The 23,073-nt window shown below is 37.5% G+C and overlaps 1 protein-coding gene across 6 annotated transcripts in view; it reads right to left on the bottom strand.

Annotated features, from left to right (window-relative positions):
* The window catches only part of DLC1 (DLC1 Rho GTPase activating protein), a 245,931-nt gene that overhangs the window by 80,957 nt on the left and 141,901 nt on the right, over positions 1 to 23,073 (bottom strand). Inside the window, exon 1 of one of the 6 annotated variants that reach the window (XM_063157214.1) lies at positions 14,960 to 15,256. The exons of the other annotated variants lie outside the window; for them this stretch is intronic. Within the exon in view, the coding sequence (XP_063013284.1) occupies positions 14,960 to 15,074 (115 nt within the window). The 5' untranslated portion in view covers positions 15,075 to 15,256. Of the gene's footprint in view, positions 1 to 14,959; positions 15,257 to 23,073 lie in introns of those variants that run through there. 6 annotated transcript variants of the gene reach the window in all.

Here is a 23,073-nt window from a genome sequence, read left to right as displayed (position 1 = left end):
AAATTGTATTAAAAATCCCTTAACGGTGAAGAAAATTCAAATATGATTGAAATTGGTGTCTTGCTAATGAAAAGGCAAAGTTTATTTCCTGCTTATCCCAGTTCACCAGTTCCAAGTAATAATTATTCTGTATCCATAAAATAAGTACTTTTACGTATGTATTGGTTTTTAGTAGAATGATTTCATCTAGTAAACAAGTTAAACATCAGGGGAGGGGGAAAATGTGATTTTTTTCCTCATTATAAATTAGTTCTGGTATACTGATTTATTTGTGTTAGTCATAAGTACAAGAAGTGTTTTTAGGATGATGACACAAATTCCTCGGAGGCTATTTTTTTGGACAGGTTGCAGATGTTTCACGAGAATTTTTTTGAAAAGTATTAGGCAAATGAGAGAGCAAGTCTCAGTCAGGCAGATAAGATTCAGTCTCAGTACAGGGATTTTATTTCCATTTCCTTTTTATTTAATGAGTTAACAATCTTCTGTTCTAGCTTTCTTCAAAAAGCTGTGCTGGGGCACCTTTCTGCTAGAAGCACCATGTTTTTGCCACATTCCAGGAGCAGTCAGATGTCTAATGGCAATTAAGAACCTGAAGTCAAATCCAGTTTTATGGGCTTACCCCTAAAAGTGATAATGACCTTACTTGCTTTTTGCTTCAAGACCAAGTGCCTGTTTTGGTCTTGCCTTTAATTTCATTATATGCCAGCTTTCATACAAATAGGAAGAAAAAGAGAACAAATCCATGCAGAGACTTTAGTTATGTTGCTAAATGTACAGGAGGAGTTTCCACTCTTCAGCTCTCATGATGATTTAGAAAGATGCAAATAATTGAGACAAAAGATAAAAAGCCCACACTTGCTGGATATAAAGATGCAGTCTGCTTTTCAAGAACAACTATAAATTAATGAAAATTAACAACTATAAATTAATATAAATTATAAGTATAAATTAATTTTGGTCCCATGGAACTATTCCTGGGTTTTATGAATTCCTCTTATACCTCTGAATAATATATTATTATTATTTCTCATGTTTTCTAGAAAGCATTAATGGTAAAACAGAGAGGTGTGTAATCTAACCTTAGCTACTTTGAGAATACAGGAAAATAACAATGGAAGGTCTGGTATACTCCTGTGTGTAACTAAATATCTGTTTAGCTGCTCCTCATTTCCACTCATGTCCTTTGAAATTAATGAGTTATGACCAGCAAAATAAATAACAAAAAAAAGGAAAAAATATAAGATGTACAGAACAGTATAATTTAGTAATATTTTAAATATGATAAAATTTTTGTAATAAAGGTAATTGCATGTATTTCTAGCACTAAGAAACTGTACTATAATAATCCGTGGGGGTTTTTTTTGCTATGCCTTTTGTGGTACTGTACTTAAAATTTTAACTGAACTGTCTTTGAAACATAAGAAAACTCATAGTTTCTAATTTTTTTCATGAAATATTTTCTTTAAATACTCTTACTTATTAAAGATAAATTTTCATGGTGGTCTAATTCTGATCTCTTTCTTGCAACACATTAGACAGAATGTAAGCTCTCTGCCATTTAGAAAAAAAGTCAGGTTTGCTCATTGCTGTGAACCCTCTGTCCTAAAGCAAAATTTCATCTTCAGCACTGTCACTCTATGGAGAGATGTATAAGTTAGAGTGTGCCCAACACCTGTTCCAGGCATTGCATGAACATATGGTGGTGTCTATCCTTGTCACAAACAATCTTTTACTTCATATTGTGAACTGGCCCCTGGCAGAAAACCGAAATGGTGGGAATTAAATGGCTTGATGCTCTGAAGACAAAGGAAGAACCAGAGTAAATGATCTCAAAGTGGGCAGAGAAGAGTTAAATCCCTGTGAGAATTTCCCCAGGTGGTAAATACTGAAACCTCATGTTTGAAATTACATCTTGCTGTGGTAGCTCTGAAGAAATGGAACCAGATGTGCTCATCATTACCCATCAGGCCACCATGGCAAGCTAATTTTGCCAAATAGCCCGAATATACACAAAGCTGTAATGACCTTTAATTCCTAACAGCTTCAGTAGATCTTATTAAAAGCAGTGGTGGGCTCTCAGGGATCAGAAACTACTGGTTTCAGCTTTCAAACAGGCTGTGTGAGGATGCTAACCCCAATGACATTACAATATAAGATGTCTTATGAGCAAAAGAACTTTTATAAATAGTACTAATTAAAACATGGAAGAAGAAGATGAACTCATGAAAGGAGTAAGAGAAGTTTCTTAGCAATCATTTTTGCTTTCTGCAGTTTGAGGAAAAAAAATAAGGAAAGGAGATTGTCATTATTTCTGTTCTTAAATCCAAAGACTTGATGGATGATAGAACAATGTAGGAATTCAGATACTGGGATAGTGGGAAAGGAATTAGGTTTTATAGTCATCCATAAATGTTGCAATGGCAGTAAAGTGTTAGAGTACATGTTACAAGCATTTCTACTAGGTTCGCTAAATCATTTCTACTTCTCATGGTAGTTGGAAAGATTGAGAAACGTGGACTATCTTTTTATTGGTCTTTGAAATCTCAGCAAAATACCTATCTTCAATACACGGCTATTCTGTTGGACTACATTCTTTCCTCAGTGAAGTTATTGTTGCTTTCGCATCAGCAAAATTCCTTACTCCTCATAAGTAAAAAACTACTTAAATTTTCTGTAATGAGAAAGTATTCCAATTTGAGATCATCTAATTTTATTGCTTCACATACAATAACCTATTACAAGATACTTAAGAAATTTCCCAAATTAAATTCATTAGCAATATCTACATATATATCTAATATTTGATCAACAAATTGAGAGGTTTCATCTCTTACCTAATATCTCATTTTTCCATTGTTTTAACTGCATATTCAGTTGAAGAACAAAATCTCCAGAGGATTATAAAACAGATATACACCAGCCAGCCTCAGTAAGGTTAGCATCCCATGGAACATAACTGTGCATATACCTCACTGCACTACCACATTTCTAGAGGGGTACAGAAGGAGGTTTCTTTTGAAATTATACAAAGTGAACGTATGTAATATCTTGCTATGTCAGGTTGCAGGCCAAACCCTTAAAGCCTAAAGATGACAACATATGCCCATAAGAAATGGAACAGATTTTATCAAGTACTTTCAAAGGACAGACCCAAACTGAAAAGTGGCTTCAAGTTATATTAAAAAGCTTCCATGGCTGGGAAATGAGCCAAGGAATCTGTGTTTCTACAATACTTGTTCTGATGCCAGTGATAAATATTTGTGCAGTAATTTTCTTTCCTGCTTGAAGTATCTGAGTGCTTGTTTGAGGGTCTTAACAGACTACAAATAATTTCATCTTCCAGTGAACAAAAGATTCAAAATCAAATTATAGAGGTTACTACTAGAGTAAGAAAATTGAGAAAAAGATATCTGAACTCAAAAATGAAAATGAACCATATAGAATTATCAAATGTGCAAATTACTGTGTGAGATTTTATGAGATTTATAAGGTAGAAGGTTAGAACTGCAGGTCATAGTATTCTTTTTGGCTCAGAAAAGGAACTGTGGCTTTCCCATATGATCTGGGACACAAAAATGATGAATTGGCAGTCAGCTAGTAAACAGCTCTCTGGGAATTCTGGATTGACCCCAACATTAGATTTAAAGTCAAAGAACAGTCTTATTAGAGAACTTTATTAGAAAAATTTAGAGAAATTCTGACTATGAGATTATTTTTGCTTAAGCATTCTTCCTATCTCATTCACTTTATTGTAGAAATCCAGAATATTAATCTACATAGCAAGAAACATATATATATATATATATATATATATGTATACGTGTGTGTGTGTGTGTGTCTGTGTGTGTATGTATGCATGCACTGTATGTAAAAATATCAAATTGAAAAATCATATGGAAACATGATCTTCCTTTTCTTTGTTGATGCAACTGTGAACAAAACCACTCTAATTCTGGCTGAAAGATTGAATGTCCAGATTTTATCAGTACTGTAATCCTCATTAAGTTCTCAGGCTAAAATGTGTGGTGCACAGAGGAATATGGTCAGCACTTCTGTATTTGAAGTTGGAGTTGTGGATATGTTCATTCAGCAAATTCTTGCAGCAGAAAAACAAACAAATTCATCAACATAAATGTCTGATTGCAATCCTGTTTGTCTTGGTTCTGCACAACAAGACATTTTTAGGCAGCACCTTCTCGTGTTAGGAAAAAGACAAGAGTTTTTCTTCTTCAGGTCCATTACATGAAATTAATTCACTAGGCCATCAATTAAAAGCAGAAGGGAACAAAATCAGTGTTCTGCTTAACTTCAGCAACTGTCCTCAAAATTATTATCTAAGGTTTCTTAGCTTTTTGAATCCTACCAAACTTTCAGTTTAATCTGAACTACCTTATAGCAAGATCACTCAAATTTATATCTCCCCCAAGCTATCAAGCACTCTTAACAAACTAATTGATGATAAAGTAAACCCTCTCTCAATCAGGTTGCTCAGTAAAGTTGTTTTCATCTGCATTGAAAAACGTTATGTTTTTTGTCTCTGTGTGGGGTTCAAAAAACCAGGAATATTTGATTAACTACTGATCAGAGGTAGCATCATGGCAGATGAATATCCCATACTTGAAGGTTTAACTTACCATCCTCGAATTAATGTGTTTGGGATGAGGGGAAGTAGGCATGGAAAGAGCTAGTGTATCAAGGTAAGCACAGCACACAAAGCAGCTGTGTACCTCACTGAGGCAAAAATCAAGATGTGTTGACAAGTAGCAGATATGGAGAGAAAATAGAGGATTGAGGTCAGGCTTCTTTTGCACCAGCTTCTGGGAACATTTCACAGTCATGTCTCTGTGCCTGAGCTCTGAATACTGACTGCAAAGATGGACAAATGATATTTCAAAGCATGAGATGTCATATAAAAGTCTTGGGTGGAAGTGAACTGCTTTCTTGGCCTTTTGAAATCATACTTGCTTTTATGTATTTCACAGATAGTGACCTGGAAGACTATCAGATTAATGAGCAAAGTAAAAGCAAAAAAGACATTGTACCATCAATAATATATGAACTCTACCTGAGACAACACAAATTTCTGTTTTTCTCAGTGCTATGGACCAGCATCAGCTTAAAGCCTTGACATTTTCTGAGGTGACTGGTGGTGACAAGCAGTTACCCACCAAGCTCTTCTTGCCCATGGCTCATCAGGGCAGGCCAGTTGTTCCTTGAGCTCACATGGCAGATTCTTTGCTACTGCAGGATGGCTGCCAAAACAGAACTTCATCATCAAGGAGCTCTTGCAGAAACTCTGAAAGAATGCTGTGAAATTTGAACTGAATACTGATAGAGACTAAGAGCCTTTTGGAGCATCAACAAAAATATCATCTAAAGCTGAACAGCCTTATATTGGTTCTGTCTTATCTCTCCCTGCCAAATGAAATTGTATTGGTACACAAGAGAGACCTCAAAATGTGAAAGAAGAGAAAAGCAGAATGCAGACTTCCTTTTTCCTTATGCCTTTCCAGCAGTTTCTATTAGTTCAGGTCCCTCAGAAATATGTGTCAAACTCTCATCCCTATTTGTGAGAAACTGCAAAACATAAACCACTCTAATTTCTAATACAGTATAATCCAAAAGCTACAACAATGGATAGGCTCCATTCTATTTTCACATAAGAGAGCATGAGAAATTAAAGATGCATTTGAAGTCAAATCACAAGAGACATGGGTGTGAAGTAGGATGAAGTAAAAAAAAAATCTTACATCTTTGCACATCTGGTCACAACTTTATAATATATTGCTTTGAAAATAGCTTCTCAGATCTTATTACCTACTTTTGCTAGTGTATTTTTTTCTGCTGCCCAACTAACTGACTGACTGGCTAGCTGTTATAAATTTATTTTGTTCTTTTTTTTGTATGTTTAATCTACTACTTGGAAGTAGAATCTGCCTAAACATTTCTCTCCTATTATTTTTATTAGCTGCCTCTGTATAAGATAAACACAGATACATGCACCCTTAGACAAACACATCCATAACTCAAAAAATAAACTATACTGCTAATTGACCTTCAAAGAGTTTGGAAATACTGATATCATTGAGCAAACTCCATACATGGAGATACTTCCTGCACTGGAATATATTTGGCCCATTTTTTGTTTTCCCATATTCCTGCAAGTTGGTGAACAGGGCAGTGCAGGAGGAAGCTCAGTGGATTGGTAAGGTCTCTCTGCCTGTTCTGGTATGAGTGGCTGCTGCTTTTTTGTGAGGGTACATAATACCTACTTCTATGGATTCTGATGTTATTCTCTCCTGCTGAGCACTGACAGTGGTTGTTTAACAGATTATAATCTCTTCAAATTGATCTCAATTTCTTTCACAGTGCTGCAACATTTATTATTAAGGATATTGATCAGTCATGCAATCAATGTGCTGTGATGTTTCTCTCTGTTTCATTCCCTCAAAAAAATTAAGTGCATGGCTACATAAAATGCAAATGCAAGTTTAGTCAGTTTTTGAAAATTCACTTCAACCTCTTAATAGGATGCCCACTGAACAGAAAGCTGTTTTGCCAGCACTAGCTCTATTTTCAGTGATAAAAAGCTGAAGGAACTAGTCTTTGGAAATGGTTTAAATTCTTATAAAAGCAATTCTATAATATGTAGAGGATAATAATTTTTATAATTAGAAAATATAAGGCAATTGTTTGCACAGAGATACTATACAGCTTCTTGGATATGTTGGGGTTTTTTCTGGTTTTTGTTTGTTTTTGTTTTTTCTTTTTTTATACTGTTTTTAGCCAAAGAATTATTCAGTGAGTTCCTAAAGTGTAGCCTACAATATAAGTAGGCTCCTTCCTGTGTCTGCTCCAATAGTGGCATTCCCTCAGAGTAATAAATATTCTCTATATGGTAATTAAGTTTAGGCATGATTGTAAATGCAAAGTTCACAAGGTTGCCATTAATATTATCTTACATCCTCATTTCCTGTTGTCTTCATAGCTTAACATGTTTACTTTTAAAATAGAACATAATTAGCAAATCATATAGCTCATTTTTACTGAAAATAGCAGCTTGGTGAAATGCTTCTTATCATTTGGGGCTGACCTTCCCACAGACTGCATATCCTGGAACAGAGTATTGTAATAAGAGAAATCAGTTCTTTTGAATCTGGGCCAAAAAGTAATGTAATTTGTCTGGCTGGCCCCCTCCTTTCCAGTTCTTCTCCCCATCTCCCCAGTAACACTCACATATGTGAGTTGGAGTTAAGAAGTTGCAGTTGGTAAACAAAACAAAGACAAAAACTGCTAAGAAGTTAATGAAAACATCAGTAAGTCATAGCATCTGGATCTCATCATCCACCTCTGACGTAAGGAAGATGTCCAGATGTTAGCAGAACTGTAGCAGTTGAAATATTTTGTGAGCAAGACTCCTTCCAAACAATCAGATACAAAGCAGTTCAGCACTTTCAGCAGATTTTAGGAATGTTTCAAATACATAGTGGTCTTTTAGATGTGCAAAAGGCCTGCTCAGTGCTGAAAGAACTCACGGTCTCAGGAGCTGGGTCTGGGGATTGTGAGCCTCTGCCTTTGGTAAGTGCACATGAATGTTCAAAGGGCAGGAGAAGATGAGGCGTCCTGGTTGTCTGTCATTAGCACAGACTTCTAGCAGAGACACGATGCTGCTTATCTCATGCTATCCAGTGTTTAAGACTAGAGTTTAACAATTTCCACCATGATGAATTACAAAACTGGGCCTGGAGAGAGCAGGCCATAATTTTCATCTTTCTCACTCATTTTTAATCCCCATTTGACAACGTGTACCACATATAAGCCTGCATGCTGAAAAATATGGGCTGGTTTCCTAACAGGTGGTTGCCAGGTGTATTGCATCTTTCCTTCCACTCCTGTCAGAGCTGCCTGATGGAGCAGTGACATTTTTCACATTTGGGTGCTCATTCTCCACGTGCAGAGTTACACAATTGCTCAGTTCCTCTTGGACATGATTTGTGGACGGCTCTGGGTGTGCTCCCTTCCTCCTTGACCCATGCTAACAAAGAATCAGTTTGGGGTCCCCACAAAAACAGTGAAGTTATTTCTAAAAATTCCTAATTGCTGAAGTGTCTGGGGACTGGATTTTCTGCACATCCCTAATATCTGAGGCAGGACAGGACACTGGCTTGCTGTCTGATTGCTGCAGTCCTAGAATTGGCTACAATGACTGCAGAAAAAACCAGAAAAATGACAGAAAAAAACCAGAACACTGTAAAAAGGGTGTATTTACATAATCTTCTCCAGCTGTTGTATTTTGAATGCATGAGGATTTTGTAGCAACCACTTTTACAATATGCTTAGTATACTGTGTTCTTCTTATTGTAAACTTTGACTAAACAGTGCCACTGTTGTTGCCTGATTACAGAAATGATGGTGGAGCTCCATGAGATAAATGTTTAAAATTTCACTAATGGAGGAAAATCGGAAAGTCATATAAAAAACTGTCCAATTGTTCGGTCTCCCAACAGTGCAATTTAGCTCAGTTGTATGAAAATATCTATTACAAATGTACAAGGCGACAGAGTATGCACACATTCTCCTCTCTTTGAGAGCTTCAACCTCTTTTGGCAGTAGACTTCAAATTAGAAGAATAAGAGGCTTGGAAACAAGACATTCCAGCAGCTGAAAATAAACACCAGCTTCACACTACAGGCACCTTCAACATTTTTTGGCACTTCTCTACATTTTCATGTAGAGAATAATAAATTGAGAAACAGAATATGGAATAAGAATCCAATGATGCATTTAATTCCCAGGGCCATTTTGAGTGAGTATTTTGACTGAAGGACATTGCCTTTAATGAATTACAGTCATTCCATGATAAAAACACCAATGCTAAAAAAGGCATACAATACAATACTCTAGATAGCTTATTGGAATTTAGTGCGGCAATATTTTCAAAAAATTAGACAAGTGTGTGCTATTTATGAAATGTATTACTTCTGGTTGCATTTGATATCTGAATTTGAAAGATGTGAAGAATAATAAGCTACAAGAAATGAAACTGATGTTTTCTCAAAAAACATGCTTACAATGTAAGCTTTTTTAGTAATTATATTGATAGCAGCAAAGCTTATGAGTACTCTCAAAGGGAGGAAACTGTGTATGGTAATGATATTTAACCATTCAACCAAAATAAATTATTAATAGTTTTTTTATTAGTTTTGCACTGGGTGTGCTACCCTTGCTTTATTGTAGACATAGCTCCTTCAGTTATCAGACAATTGTTATTTACTGTTTTCCTATTTATTTTCCATAAATTATGCTCTATTTACAAATATGTATAAAATCAATGGTTGATTATGCTCTACATCATGGTAGGTGGCTAGGTTGAGTATTTATATAATAGCCTGAGTAAAGTACCAAACCTATAGGAGATTTTCTCCAGATTGGGGGTCAGTAATTTCCTAAAAATGCTGATAGAGACAAACAGTGATATATCTGAAGCTATATTTCAAGCGCTCTTGGGTTCTGCAAAGTATCCGTTTTCTAAGACCTTATTTCACCTACACACACTGTAAATCTTTCTCCAGTCTCAGAACAAAGCAAACACCTCAAGAAGTAATTTCTCTTCTGCATGAGCATAAATTCTGAGGACAGTTGAAATGTAGTGCAAAATTCTTCACTTAACATGGGGCTTAAAAAAATTTGAAAGGAAAAAAATTCCTTTCTTTCCTTCCTTTACTTGCTATAGACAGCTACAGACATGCTTTGAAGTATAAGCAATATCTGAGAAATGTTTAAGAATTATTAGATATTTATACTCACAGACTTCACAATCTGTACATGAGTATGTTTTAAGGCATCAGAGGTAAGAGGAAAGTGTAAGAGAAAGCAGCAATTATAAATCCACTGGAAATACAGGGATGTTGATAATGGAGAACAAATTAGGCATCAACAAGAAGAGAGAGAATGCAGCAGATGCACACAATGTTCCTTGACAAGTCCAACAAATTGATAATGGCCAGTAGAAAGAAAAAATTAAATAGTGGTATAATTTTAGCTAATCATGATAAATTAAAGAATAAAAGGTCTACCCAAAGGGCCTTGCAGAAAATTTTTCATTAAGAGACTCAAAAATAACCCAGCCGGTACTAAAACCATGAAAACTAGATGAAAGTTGACTGATAATCTTCTAAAAGTAATCTAAATGGAAATGAATTGTTTGATGGGATTACTTTTACACCAACCCCAGAGTTCCCTCTTTGGCTATATCTTTAGCAATAGCTTACAAGGACATACAGAATCTTTCTGGATGACTCAAGTACTAGCAAAGTAGGCATAATGAGAATTGGTCTGTAACAGATCTTGGAAATTGAGTAATTTTGATTTCTTTGGCAATGAACAGAAAACAAAACCAATAAAAACAATGGCAGCAAAAGCCCACTTAAGTAGGCTAGAAGGTACAAATTAAATACATTCCTGGGGTAAATACAATATTGAGAAATTTTAGTGAATTTTAAATTAGAAAAAAAAGACAATTGAACATGAGACATGGTAAGTAGGTAAATAAACAATATCATTTCAACCAGAATAGCTGAAAGTTTATTTTTAAAATACCAAATAACAAAATTTTTACCCCACGCTTTCAATGGCTAAGCTTCTGCAGCAAAACTATCAGTAATTAATCAACCTCAGACTACCTACACATTCTTTTTTTTATCTATATACCAGAATTTCAGAAGACAATGTAACTTTTGCACCATATAAAAAGCCCCTTAATTTAAGACAGGCACATTAGTAGTCAGTTGTATTCATGCATCATTCCAAAATATGCCGGTGAAAATGTAAAAGCCAGGATCTTTAGTGATGTTGTATGGTGTACATAATGGCTCTTAGTACAATGCAGATAAATGCTACATTGGATGATGTAAATTCAGAGAACAGTGAAGGCACTAGGAGAAATCTGTCTAAAATGTTTTGAGGGTGTGTGCCTCTGAGAGCTGAGAATGATGCTTCCTGTTCTGTGAAAGCTCATTCTGTGCTGCTGCCCTTGTGCAAATCCTGGTCTCTTTGGGAGGTCTGTCCACTGAAGAAGCCAGAATGTTCTTTTCTTCCCAGCTGAGGATGTGGTCTGACATTAGTAAGGGGAATTAACTGGGAACTCCAATTCTATTTCTTGTGAATGCAGTAACAGGAAAAGTTACCACTTTTATATTGCCTATTTAGAGGCTCTGTCAACTTAAGTCTTCTTCTCTCCTTAGTCCTTATTTTTTGCTGGTCACTCTATTATCTGTTATCCCAAATTTTTTCTCAATTCTGGTGGGCATTTTAGATGTCCCAGAAATTGAAAATATTTAATGATTTACCTAGTGAATAATTTTCTACATTTTAAGATCTCCAGATATGACTATATACATGTGTCTAGATGTTCTTTTTCTCTGTAAATCAAGAAGGAGGAAAAAATACAGAGTAGAAAACCATGATCTGTGCTGCTATGATGTGACTGTGATGTGACTGCTCCTCAGGATAGGTATTTTATTTATAAATATATACTATATTCATATGCTATACCAAATTTATACAACAGTAACAATGTACCATAATATGGCACAATAATATACCATATTTATATGAGTGTGCTCCACCTCAGCAGGCTGAATCCCGGGCGGCTCTGCCATGTGATGAGACAGCACAGGCAGTAACTCGGGCCTGGTGCTGGGGTTTGAAAGCAGCATCAGGATGCTGCTCTACAGTGCCCAGTATGGGAGAGCACACAGAGGTGACCTGAGAAGGCAGCCTGCATTCATTTGCATTCCTTTACTACACTCACTCAAAATCAAAGTGTTTTCAGCTACAGTCAACTAATTCCATGCAGTTTTAACAGCATCTCAAACATTTCGGATACCTTCTGTACAGGACTATTGCTGACTTTCTTTTGTGTCAGTAAGACTATATGATCATAGAATCTTAGAATGATAGAGTGGTTTAGGTTAGAAGGGATCTCAAAGATCATCTAGTTCCAGCTCCCTGCCATGGGCAGGGACACCTCCCATTAGACCAGGGTGGTCAAAACCACATCCAGCCCTGTCTCAAACACCTCCAGGGACAGGGAGCAACCTGTGCCAGTGCCTCATTACCCTTATATTACAGAATTTCTTCCTAACATCTAGTGTAAACCTACTGTCTTTCATTTTAAGTCCATTACCCCTTGTCCTTTCCCTGCATGCCCTTGTGAAAAGTTCCTGTCCAGCTTTCTTGTAAGCCCCTTTTAAATACCGGAAGGCTGCTACAAGGTCTTCCCAAAGTCTTCTCTTCTCCAGCTATTCTTATCTAATGGAAAAAACGTTTTCTATGATATATTTTCTACTTAGGAAGTAGACAGTACTCCCTGTTTGATGATTATATCAAATTACATTTCATGAAGTGCTATTTCTGTGTGCAGGCTAGAAGGATTTTTTGAAGGCAAAACATTTACTTTGTCTTGAATATGTCATGAAGAATGCATATTTCAGATTTTCTTCTTTCTTTTGCAAAGAATGTGTTTTTTTAAAGGCGTGTCCTGATAACACAAATTGCTGATCTAAGAGCATTTCTTCTTTCAGTGTCATGACCCTTCTTGACCATTTTCAGGTAGTCAGCAGTTTAAACTGCTGATATTCCAGAGAACAAACAGAACACCAACACAACTTGCTGTTTTGTTTCTCTCCCTGAATCTCTGTTAATCATGAAGTATTTTCTGGAATACACCCTGATATCTACTCTAACTACCTACTTCTCATTGGGAGTTTAGCCTGATTTTTAGGTTTTCTGACAGACAGCAGCCCAAATATACTAGTGGACTGACAAGTCTGTATCACCAGCACAGCCTGGAAAATGAAACTGTCACAGTTTTCAAGGGTCCTCTAACATCTAAGCCTTGTATTGATAATAACTGTGATGGCTCATAACCAGCTGCCAAGTAGAATAAAAACATGCCGACCCTTATCAGAGCAGTTAAAGGGGCTAAAGAGTTCACGTTCACTCCCTGTTTCTAGGAATGTGACAGAGTCTCCAGAAATATAATTAGCAGTTGTTTAGCCTACAAATATTTGATAATCATATGCAAGGTTAAATATATACATTTATCAAGTTCTCTTTGTATCCTGATAAAATCTGCATACTTTCATATGTAGGTCACATTCTGAAGGTCTAAATTACATATCATTAAATGCTTTCCTATGTCAGCTGATGAGAGGGAAACAATTTTATAGAAGACAGTTGGTAGCAGTTGTTGTCTGTGGACACAGGCCAGAGGTACTTGGACTCTGTTGATGCAAATGCCATTCTGAACGTAATGATAAATTAAAAAGCTCACTTCAAAGCATTCACATAAACATCTCCAGCAGGTAGAATGGCAAAGAATCTCAGGATAAACAAGTGTCCAGCTGACCAGGCAGCATGCAGATTAAACAAAGGCTGACTTGGCCCCACTGGCTTCCCTTTTATAGATTTGTGTAATATGCATGCCCTTTCTCTCAGAATTTCTTTCCTCTCAGTGCTTCTTCCAGTGGAGTTTCAGCACTGCCCTGAACATCAGGACCTGTGTTGTGACTGCTGCAACACGTCTTGCAGTGGTTAAGGCCACCAAAGAATCCCAGTTTTATAAGACACTTTTGCAAGATGAAGTGGACTGTCTGCCCAGTTCTGTTTGCTGTGAAGAGAGGTTAATGTCCAGTGCTTTTATGACACTGCCATATTTATGACCACCTACAAAGCACTAAAGTAAATATGATGCCCCATCTCCTGTGACCATGAGCTTTTACTGTATAACAGTGTAAAGCTGAATTCCTCTGCCTAGAAAACTCACTCTCCTTTGCCATCTATGGGAATAGGCAAAGAATTAATCCAGTCACTTATACACGTGGGCAAAGCAAGGTTTTTATGAGTAGATCTATTTCAGAGCAGATTTTGCCCATGTGTTTCTTTATAGGCAATGACCACTCACTGCCTGATTACCCAATGTAATCAGTTTTGGAATCAGTACTCAACCAAATGTCTGTTATGCACTTAGCTACTCTTATTTCTGCAAAACGTAAACTCAGGAGAGTGATGTAAAAGTTCAGTTTACATTAGTAAGCCATAAAGTCTGCCTCTTGGTCATCTCATCCGATCTTATCATTATTCACATTTCTCCTCTCTCCTTCCTTCCCCCTGGAATAAACCACCCCCACTGTAAGCATACAAACAAACCAAAACAATCCCTCTGGCAGACAACACCCATTGTGCATTTCTGCTGCCTTTTTTGAAACCTCTAAATGCTGCAAAATAAAAGTAACAACCTCAGCAGGGTGAATGAGAAGCATTCATCTAATAGACAATAAGAGAAGAGAAAAATAAAGTGAGTTAAATTATCTTCTTCTCCAGCCCTCTATTATGTTCTGCCCCCAGTTTTTGAATATTTGCAAGTCAAAATAAAAATGTGGACTGAAACTCTATAGATGGCTGGTAATTTATATCTCAGAAGCCTAGCTCTGGCATACCTGATACTCACGTGGAGCTCACAGCACTGAAATCCTTGCCAGAGGAAATACCAGTAATTGCTCAGTGCACAGCCCTGATATTCCAACTGACACACTCCTTGGCTACAAAACACTCCGTAACACAATTCACTGAAGCACATCACAGCAGTGAAGCACAAGGTCTGACCTAACAGCAAAATAAAATGCTTCAGCACACTTTAGTCTGAGGAATTTGTGCCATAATACTGAACCAAAATTCACTGCTGTTCTTCTTTTAACCAAAGTTTGTCTCATCTAGTTAGAGGAGCACACACAGTTCCACCCTAGGCACAGCACAGATGTAACATGACACACAAACAAAAGGCTGGAGAAATACTCAGAGGCTACAGCGACACAAATGCAAATGATACCTCTTATTACTGTCATAGATTTTGATCCCTTATGAATTTTAAAATATCTTTATGTAATGTCCTTCTCACCTGCCAGTCGTCTGTCTCTCGTGTTTTTCCAGATAACATCCAAGGCTCTAGCAGTGGAGTCCCTGATATGATCACTAAATGATCTCCTCAGAGGGGCTTTCACTGGGTGATGCATAATGCAGATCGATCACACATCCAGGTCAAACGGCTGTAGCTTAGCCCCAGGAAAAAGGGCATTCTCTGCCGAGGATCTGTTTGGATTCCTCTTTGCCAGGCAGGCAGGTTGTTACTTTGTATAATTTGTCATCAGCCTTGTGGAGCTTTCCCTTGAAGAGTCAGGCATTGCAGTTCTCACTGCGGATGCAGGAAAGCTCAGACTGCAGCCAGCCTACTGGAAAGCTGCCAAAATCTTACATCTGGAACAGTTTACAAATGAGCTAATGATACAGTCATTTAGATTTGGGGCTTTATTTGTGGATATCTATAGGATTCTAGCTTCCTGTTTGATCAAATAACTTACCAGGCACATACTTGCATGCTCATTTATTAGGATAATATTTCCCTGCTTAGCTGATATGTCAGGTAATCTTTCATGTTTGGACATGAAAAAGGTAAGAAATAGAAGAGAGATACAGTAATTTTAAATATCTAGAGATCGGGTATTTTATTTTGTCACCATATTTTTTTTGCATTTTACTCTACTTAAGGCAGAGAATAGAGCCTGATTCTGAGTTCCCTATATTTAGTACTTCATGACACACACCGATGAAAGGAAATAAAAAAATGAGAGGAAGAGGGGAGATAATGAAAAAGGAGAGGGAACTAAGCCCCCACACTTTGCTGAGTGGAAAGATAAGTTCCCATATGAAAAATATTTACCGATGTAACTGAGATTAATAGTCACAGTAAATGAAGCCATTTGACCTTGCTTATTTTGACCTTTTTAATTGATTACTGTGTCCTGTGGCTTCCCTGAGGGAGAAAGGGAGGAAAAAAGGAGTGCCTGAGACTCTCTTTCCCTTTTTAATACTATGTGGTAATGTGTGAAGAGATGAGAGATACCAGTTTAAAAACCTAATACCCTCCATTACATGGGAAAACAAAACCTGTCAAATAAAGTTGTCTACACCTTCATTCTGCAGGTAGTCCTTAACTTTTTTTTACAGCAACTACAGTAATTAATATTAGATACCATTATTTTCTTTAGAAGTATTACATTAGTATTGATTGATTAACTTGTTGCAAGGTTGGCATAGAGAGACCAAATTACAGAACTGAGAGTTTTAACCCTTAACAAAGGGATTTTCATTCCCTTTGAATTTCTTCCTAAAACAAAAGTTTTTCTTTTCATAACATTAGAAAATTTATTTCACACTTTCCTATTTGTTGTTATTTTTTTCTGTTGTCTTCTCAGTTCCCCTCATTTTCACTAGTCATCATTTCCTTTAAAAGAAATAGTTATCTCACTCTGACAATGAAATGAAATTTATGAGATTTGCAATAGTGTAACTGAGGGAATAACTGGCTCATCATCTATTTAATGCAGATCATAATTTCTTCCCATCTAGGCCTTAGTCTTTTATCTTTATAGAGCATCTGCAAACACTAATGTCCTGTGTGTCTCTTTGAACAAAACAGCAGTGAGTGATCTCTATAGTCTGCTGTTGCTTTCCTCATTAACCCCCTCCTTTTTTCTGAGACCGGATAGAGAAAGAAGCAGCCAACTCTCCAGAGAAATTCAATATGATAACACACTCTTGCATGGTTGTGGTTCTTTTGTTGGGTTTTTTCCTTTTTTTTTTTTTTTTTTTTTTTTGTGTGTGTGTGTGTGTGTTTTGTTTTTTTTCTTAATTATTATTCTTACAAAAATTCCTGGTAGAGCAAGTGTAATGCTTGCACAGGCAAATCCTGACAGAGGCTTACCTAGGCAAATGGTGACATGATGACCAGAGCACAAAGTATCTGTTTTGAAACATGTACACTCTGTTCAGATGAGATTTGCTGTTGTTGCTAATAATGAACAGCTCAGAAGAACATTATTCATTTGTAAATGAAGATGCAGTAAGCGTTAACTTAATCAGGAGCTGAATTTCTCTATTTTAGAAGGCAACAAGGGTGAAGACAGTCTCAACATGGTTTTAACTACCACTGGCCATGTCTACATTGCCAGTAACATAGCCCAGAAAGAATGGATTTATACAGAAAAATAAATGGTGCCAAAGTTTTGACACATCTCAAGGTAGAGTTGCTTTGAACTATGTCTACCTGCATCTTGTGACCTGAATGATTCCTCGGGGTTTCATGAGTGGGTTGGAGATCACTGGCACACTACCAGGGTGCATCTTTTGTCTTGGTTTCATTTGAAACTCATCCAATTCATGTGCTCCAAGACTGCTTGGAGATATGAACGAAAGAGTGGTCTTGGGGGAGCCTTTTGAAAATCATGTGCCTAGTCTAGGCTCCAATGTCAATAAAAATATGCAGACCATTATTCATTTTAGAAGCTAAAACAACTTTAAAGAATTTAAAAATAAAATCAGCAACATACTTATATTTCTAATTAGGGTTTGATTCTTTGAGAGTTACTGTGAGTTATATTACACATGTTGACATAAATATATTTAAAATATTTAAAACAGTTCTTACAATCTGCTCAAGAAAATGGTCTGGAAAATGGCAAAGGGCAAAGGAGTAATAAACTGTAATGAAGCAGAGAAATACTGCTAAAAGCGTGTTTGTGTGATGCTACAACACAAATAAATAGGCAATTTAAGTAAAATTGTGTAAAGAATTAAATGTCAGAAATTTTTAATGGGTCATGTGCAAGTAAATAATTAGGTATAGATAGGCTAGAAATATGGATAGAAAATTAAGGACATTAATTTTAGAAAAAAGTAGACAGACATATAAATGGAGAATACAGTTAAAGGCAAATACATATGATCAGCAAAGGAAATCTGAGATTCATGATATCCAATACAGTCACAAAATGAGGTAAGAATTTGCTATGCAATATGAAAGCACATGACTTTTAAGGATTTTTAAAATCATGTTAAAAGATGGAATCAGGGCAGAGCTGTGCTGCAATCTCCATTCTTGCATAATTTAAAAAATGCCCCTTAAAGAACAATACACTCAGTTTTGCTCTGCACCTCTCAATACCCACATGATGCTGAAAAAGCATCCATGAGCCAGGCAGCTGATGGCAGCAGGACCACTCCTTGACAGTGACAAGGAGTTCTGTGCTGTAAAACACCCATGTGTTCAGGGAAAAGCTGCTGAGCTGCCACAACCACTGTGCCATTATTCAATACTCTTGTTGAGAGCCCTACTCTGAATCTCAGGCAAGCTCCCCCTACGTTCCCAGTTGCTACTGCCCAAACAATGTCTGCTTATGTGGAGATATTTTCCATTTCAGCTCAGGCTTGTTCCTGCTCCCCTTGAGGGTGTAGCTGTTTTCACAGAGACATCTACCTGAATCACAAGCCTGCAGTTACTTGCAGATTGTTTGTGTGGAAGAACTTCCTCAATTTCTCTGGTAAACTCGTGCTTACAGTCTGAACTGGGAGAGGGGGCCATTGGTACCAAGTACAGATAGTACAGACCTCACCAGGAGAATCTTTGATGTTGGTCAACATGAGTGTACTAGATTAATTTGTTCTTAAACCAAACAGCTAAACTGGAGCACTGTGAATGACATTAAGGGCAAAAGGTTTTAATGTTGAGATTTACGGGTTGGCAAGGAATGTATTTTTAAAGAAAATGGAAAATGTTTTGCTGCTCTATTTGACAATGTACTGGAAAATCTCCTGAAAACAAATACCCTTTCTGTAACTTGGAAAATGCACCCTTCCATGTCTTACATCTACAATTCAATTAGCTGGATACAGATGTTACAGCAAAATGTATGCAAAAATAAGCAAAGTCCTAAACCACCAACCAGAGTCCAGATAAAATTTATAATGCAGCTCTATCTTTTGGCTTCACTGTGTCTGGAAACTTAAGAATGACCACAATCAGACACAGATTTTTGTATTTGAATAATTTTGTATTTGAATAATTTTGGTGTTGACCACAGTCATAGTGCAGTCAATACTCCAGCTATCTTCCAGAATATTTTCATTTTGTTCAGTGTTTTCTGTTTAATGGCTGAGATGAAAAAAATACACAAAAGAGTAAATTCTTAAAAAAGGGGTGGGTCAACAAAGATGTGTGCTGAATCAAAAATAATATGAGGGGAATCTGAAGGAGAGGGCTCTGTTGCTGACACGAGGGGGTTGCAGCAGGTGGTGTTGGGGGGGAGGTGATAGTACACCCTCAGGAGAGAGACAGCTGCCCACTTCATGCATGAGGAGCAGCATGCATGCCCAGGAAGAGTCTTTGTGTAATTCCAGAAGCAAATATTTACAGGGACCAGACCCTACCCTCCCTGCCCTGCCAGCCCTCCCAGCAGCTCAGACCAGCTCCACCCCTGACCCTCCCAGGGCAGTGTCCTTCCTGTCCCCCAGGCCTGACCTGCCTTGCCACTGCAACCACTGACTTCTCACAGTTCTTGTTTTGGAAATATTTTTAGAAACCTCTTGTCAGCATAAGCAAAGCTGTGCCTCTCCAGTCTTCCTTTCAAGGCTGAATCTACTTGTAAAGTGCTGCTTGTCGTTCTTGAACACATAATTCCCAAACCAGCCAAGGACAGGAGGCAGAGGCTAATTCCCTCTAACCTTACCCTTGCTCAGCACTTCCAGCTGAAGGACCTACGCTTGCCAAACCTATCTGTCCTTTGTCCTTTACTGGTTCCATCCATTCTCTGGTCTGCAAACATAGCACCAAAGACCAGACAAAATGCATTGGGTACTAGGATGGACAGGAATGGTGATATTGTTTTTAGTTCTGGCAACTGAGTCCAGAAATAAGCTAACAATTGCACAAGCCTCATGCTCTTCAAGCTTGCTCTAAAATGCAATGACTTCCCCTCTGACTCTTCATCAATGTGCAAATTCTTGTGTATATCTCAGGTTCTTCTGCATGATTCTGGCCCCTTGAGTCTGGAAGGATGTATGGATCCAAAATAGGCACAACCAGTCAGAGATACATATTTTTTAAACATGATGCCAGTTTGAGCTTTGCTGTGGCTTGTCTACAGACTGAAACAAATTGTGTGGCAGATCCAGAGTTCCTTTGCTGAGTGGTTTGCAGGTTCATGCCTGATCTGATGCATGAAAACATCTTTCCCCTTGTTAGAGAAACAAAGAATTCCATAATTCTCCAAAAGTATCAGAAAACAAAAGAATTATTCAGAATCAGAATTTTTGATCTAATCAAAAAAGGCTGCTGGGCACATGACATGTGTCATTTTTTCATGTCTCAGGAGATGTCTCTAAATGCTGTCTAGGAGACCAGGCTGGGAAAGAAGCACTTTGAATTTTGAATTTTACTTGTGCTGCTTTCCAAAAGAAAATCTGGTTCTGCAATATTTGCAGTATCTGAGAAATCTGATATGTAGCAGGTTGAGAAGCAGCCACCAATCAGAGTGAACTGGAAAGATTTAGAGAAATTCCTATGGAAAGACATGGAAATAAAATGTATTATGTTAGAACATAAACATTTCAGTAGAAGCTTGACAAATCTCAACAAAGTTCTTCATATGACAAAGCCACATTTTGATTCACTTGGATTTGTTTTTTTTTTTTTAATATCTGTTTTCCAGTTAGGTAAATTAAAAATATCCAGAAGTTTCATTTAGCACATAGGTGTCCTTTTGTGTAAACATCTGGGCAATTTATCAGTACATGGACTGAACCCTGTGTGTCCCACCATATTTTGCATTCAGAAAAGTGCCCCTTTGACTCCTGTCAACACCCTGGTGTTACCCTTTGAACAGCCTAGGGGCTAAATGGGTGCAGTCTGGAGAAGAGATATTAGACCATGAGAGAGTAGGCCAACAGAGAAAGTCTCCTGACTGCTGTCCATGATGTCAAGGGGCACTCTCAGGCATCTCTGCATTCCCCTTCCCTGTGGTAGGAGAGGGATGGAGAGGCCCCAGGGACAATCACTTTCTCTCCAGGTGACTGCAATTGCCTCTGTGCACACTGCTTTTGCAAGATGTACATGCTTTTTAACTTCATGCCATGGTCCAGATCTGCATTTTTGAGCAACAAGGGTGTATAATTTTAAGAAAGAAAATGCTCCAAATCCACTCACCCCAGCAGCAATACGTGATGGAAACTACAGGCGTTGTTGTTTTCATGAACTTTTTGATGTCTTAACCTTGAAGCTTTCTTCTGGTGGAACACTGAGAACCTCATGTCAAAATATCTACCTTAATTAGCTTTTGTTGTGAGTCAAATACATACTAATGGGTTTATAAAAACTGAGTAGTGTAGCCTTCTAATATACATCCATGAGTCTCAAATTAAATGTGATCTCAAATAAATATTAACAATCTCCATGGTGTGATTATGGCCCTGCTTTGTAAACAGCCCCACTGCTTAATTAGAGCTCTGTGCACTTCAAAGTGCAAGCTTATCTGGCTGTTTCTGAGCTGCTGTCTCACTATCACTGTGTGCTCCAAGAACAATAAATAAACCAACACAGGAATGCAGAAAGCATTCCTAATCACAGCCATAAATACAAAATAATAATTAACTGAATAACATGAAAGAAAGATGCGCTTCCAGTTTCATTTTCACATCATTCCATTTTAACCTGTTTTTAATGTAACTGATTATAAACTATTCTTATGTTATTAAAAAAAAAAAACAACCAACCCACAAGTTCTGCCCCTGCAGCAAAATCTTTTCTGAAGGACTGCATATTGAAGAAAAAAAAAAAGAAAAGAGGCATTAGTGCTTGTGCCATAGGTTAAAATTCAAATGAGAAAGGAAGTGTTAAAGCTTCATTCTGTTTAGCCATATGTGAGGCACCTGCTTAGAGAAGTTTATAGGAGTATTAATCTATGGGAGTGTCCAAACACTTCCAAATATCTAAACTTGAGCAACAGAACTGTCTTGGTTATAAAACAGTTGATGGCAATGAGCAGTGAACTGAGATTAGTTTTTAGCATTAGCCATGTGTTAGGCTTCACCACAGCAGAAGATTATTAAACAGCATTGTTTCTCCTTCCTTCAGTGACCTGACAGGCAAAATGCCCATACATAGCTTGTTGTTAGCTGAGTAATACATTACAGCTTCACTGGTACCATCACTGGAATTAGAGCAGGATGAATGCAATTTCATAGAATAAAAGGCATGGCAGAAGGTACTTCTTTCTTTCCAGTGGAAATGCAAATTAGGCTGTATGTGAAATTGCAGTAGTAGAAAAGTACAGATTCCACAAAAAAAATATCCCCGAACCCCAAAGCCAAACAAACAGCCCAAAACTTCCAAAACCCCCCCCAACTCACTATTGTTACTCCCTATTTAAAATCTTCTCTGCCATCTTCTTTCATGATTGGAAATTTTCCTTCCCTCTCTTCTGTTTTTTCTCTTTTCCACTCTCTCTGCCCCTCCTGGTCATACTAAGATGGTGTTTACTTGGTCATACTGAGATGGTAAGTTCCTTCAATTACAAATCCTCCTCTTCAGACATCTCTCATACAAAATGGCACAATAAGATATCCAAGAAATAAAGCCTTTGAGCTTGTCTGCAGTGACCAGCATGAACAGTGACTGTGAACAGAGCAGATTTGGTTCAATGAGTTCTATATAATCTAAGGGTGGCGGACTGGTGCCTGAGCATAGAGCAGGGAGCAGAAGGGGAGAGTGAGGAGTGTTATGTGAGCTGGACTCGTGGAAGTCAGAGGGTGAGCAGGGAGATAATTCAGAGTACAGACATCATTCCGAACAGAGAGATCAAAGAGTGGCAAGAAATTTTAAATCAAAGAGAAAGTCTCAGTGCTTGCAGGAAAGATGGAAAATGCTTATTCCTGAGAAGATTTAGTGAGATTTAGGGGTCTCATGTAAGTCATCTTCAATTATCTCTGCCCTGTGTAATGTGTGTTTTATTAAGTGATGCAAAGAGGCAGAGCTGTCTTCCTGCCTTCTCATCCCAGCTGCTGCCACTGCAGCACTGTGAAACACAATCTCTACAGAAGGTTTGTTACTGTGAAGACAAGCAGGATGTAATAATCATCCCTGAATTGCTGGTTTGTGACCTCATTGGTAGAGAAAACAGTGGA

Source organism: Melospiza melodia, chromosome 5, assembly GCF_035770615.1.
Source record: "Melospiza melodia melodia isolate bMelMel2 chromosome 5, bMelMel2.pri, whole genome shotgun sequence".
NCBI classification, from domain to species: domain Eukaryota; kingdom Metazoa; phylum Chordata; class Aves; order Passeriformes; family Passerellidae; genus Melospiza; species Melospiza melodia.
This window is presented reverse-complemented; position numbering and strand designations above follow the sequence as displayed.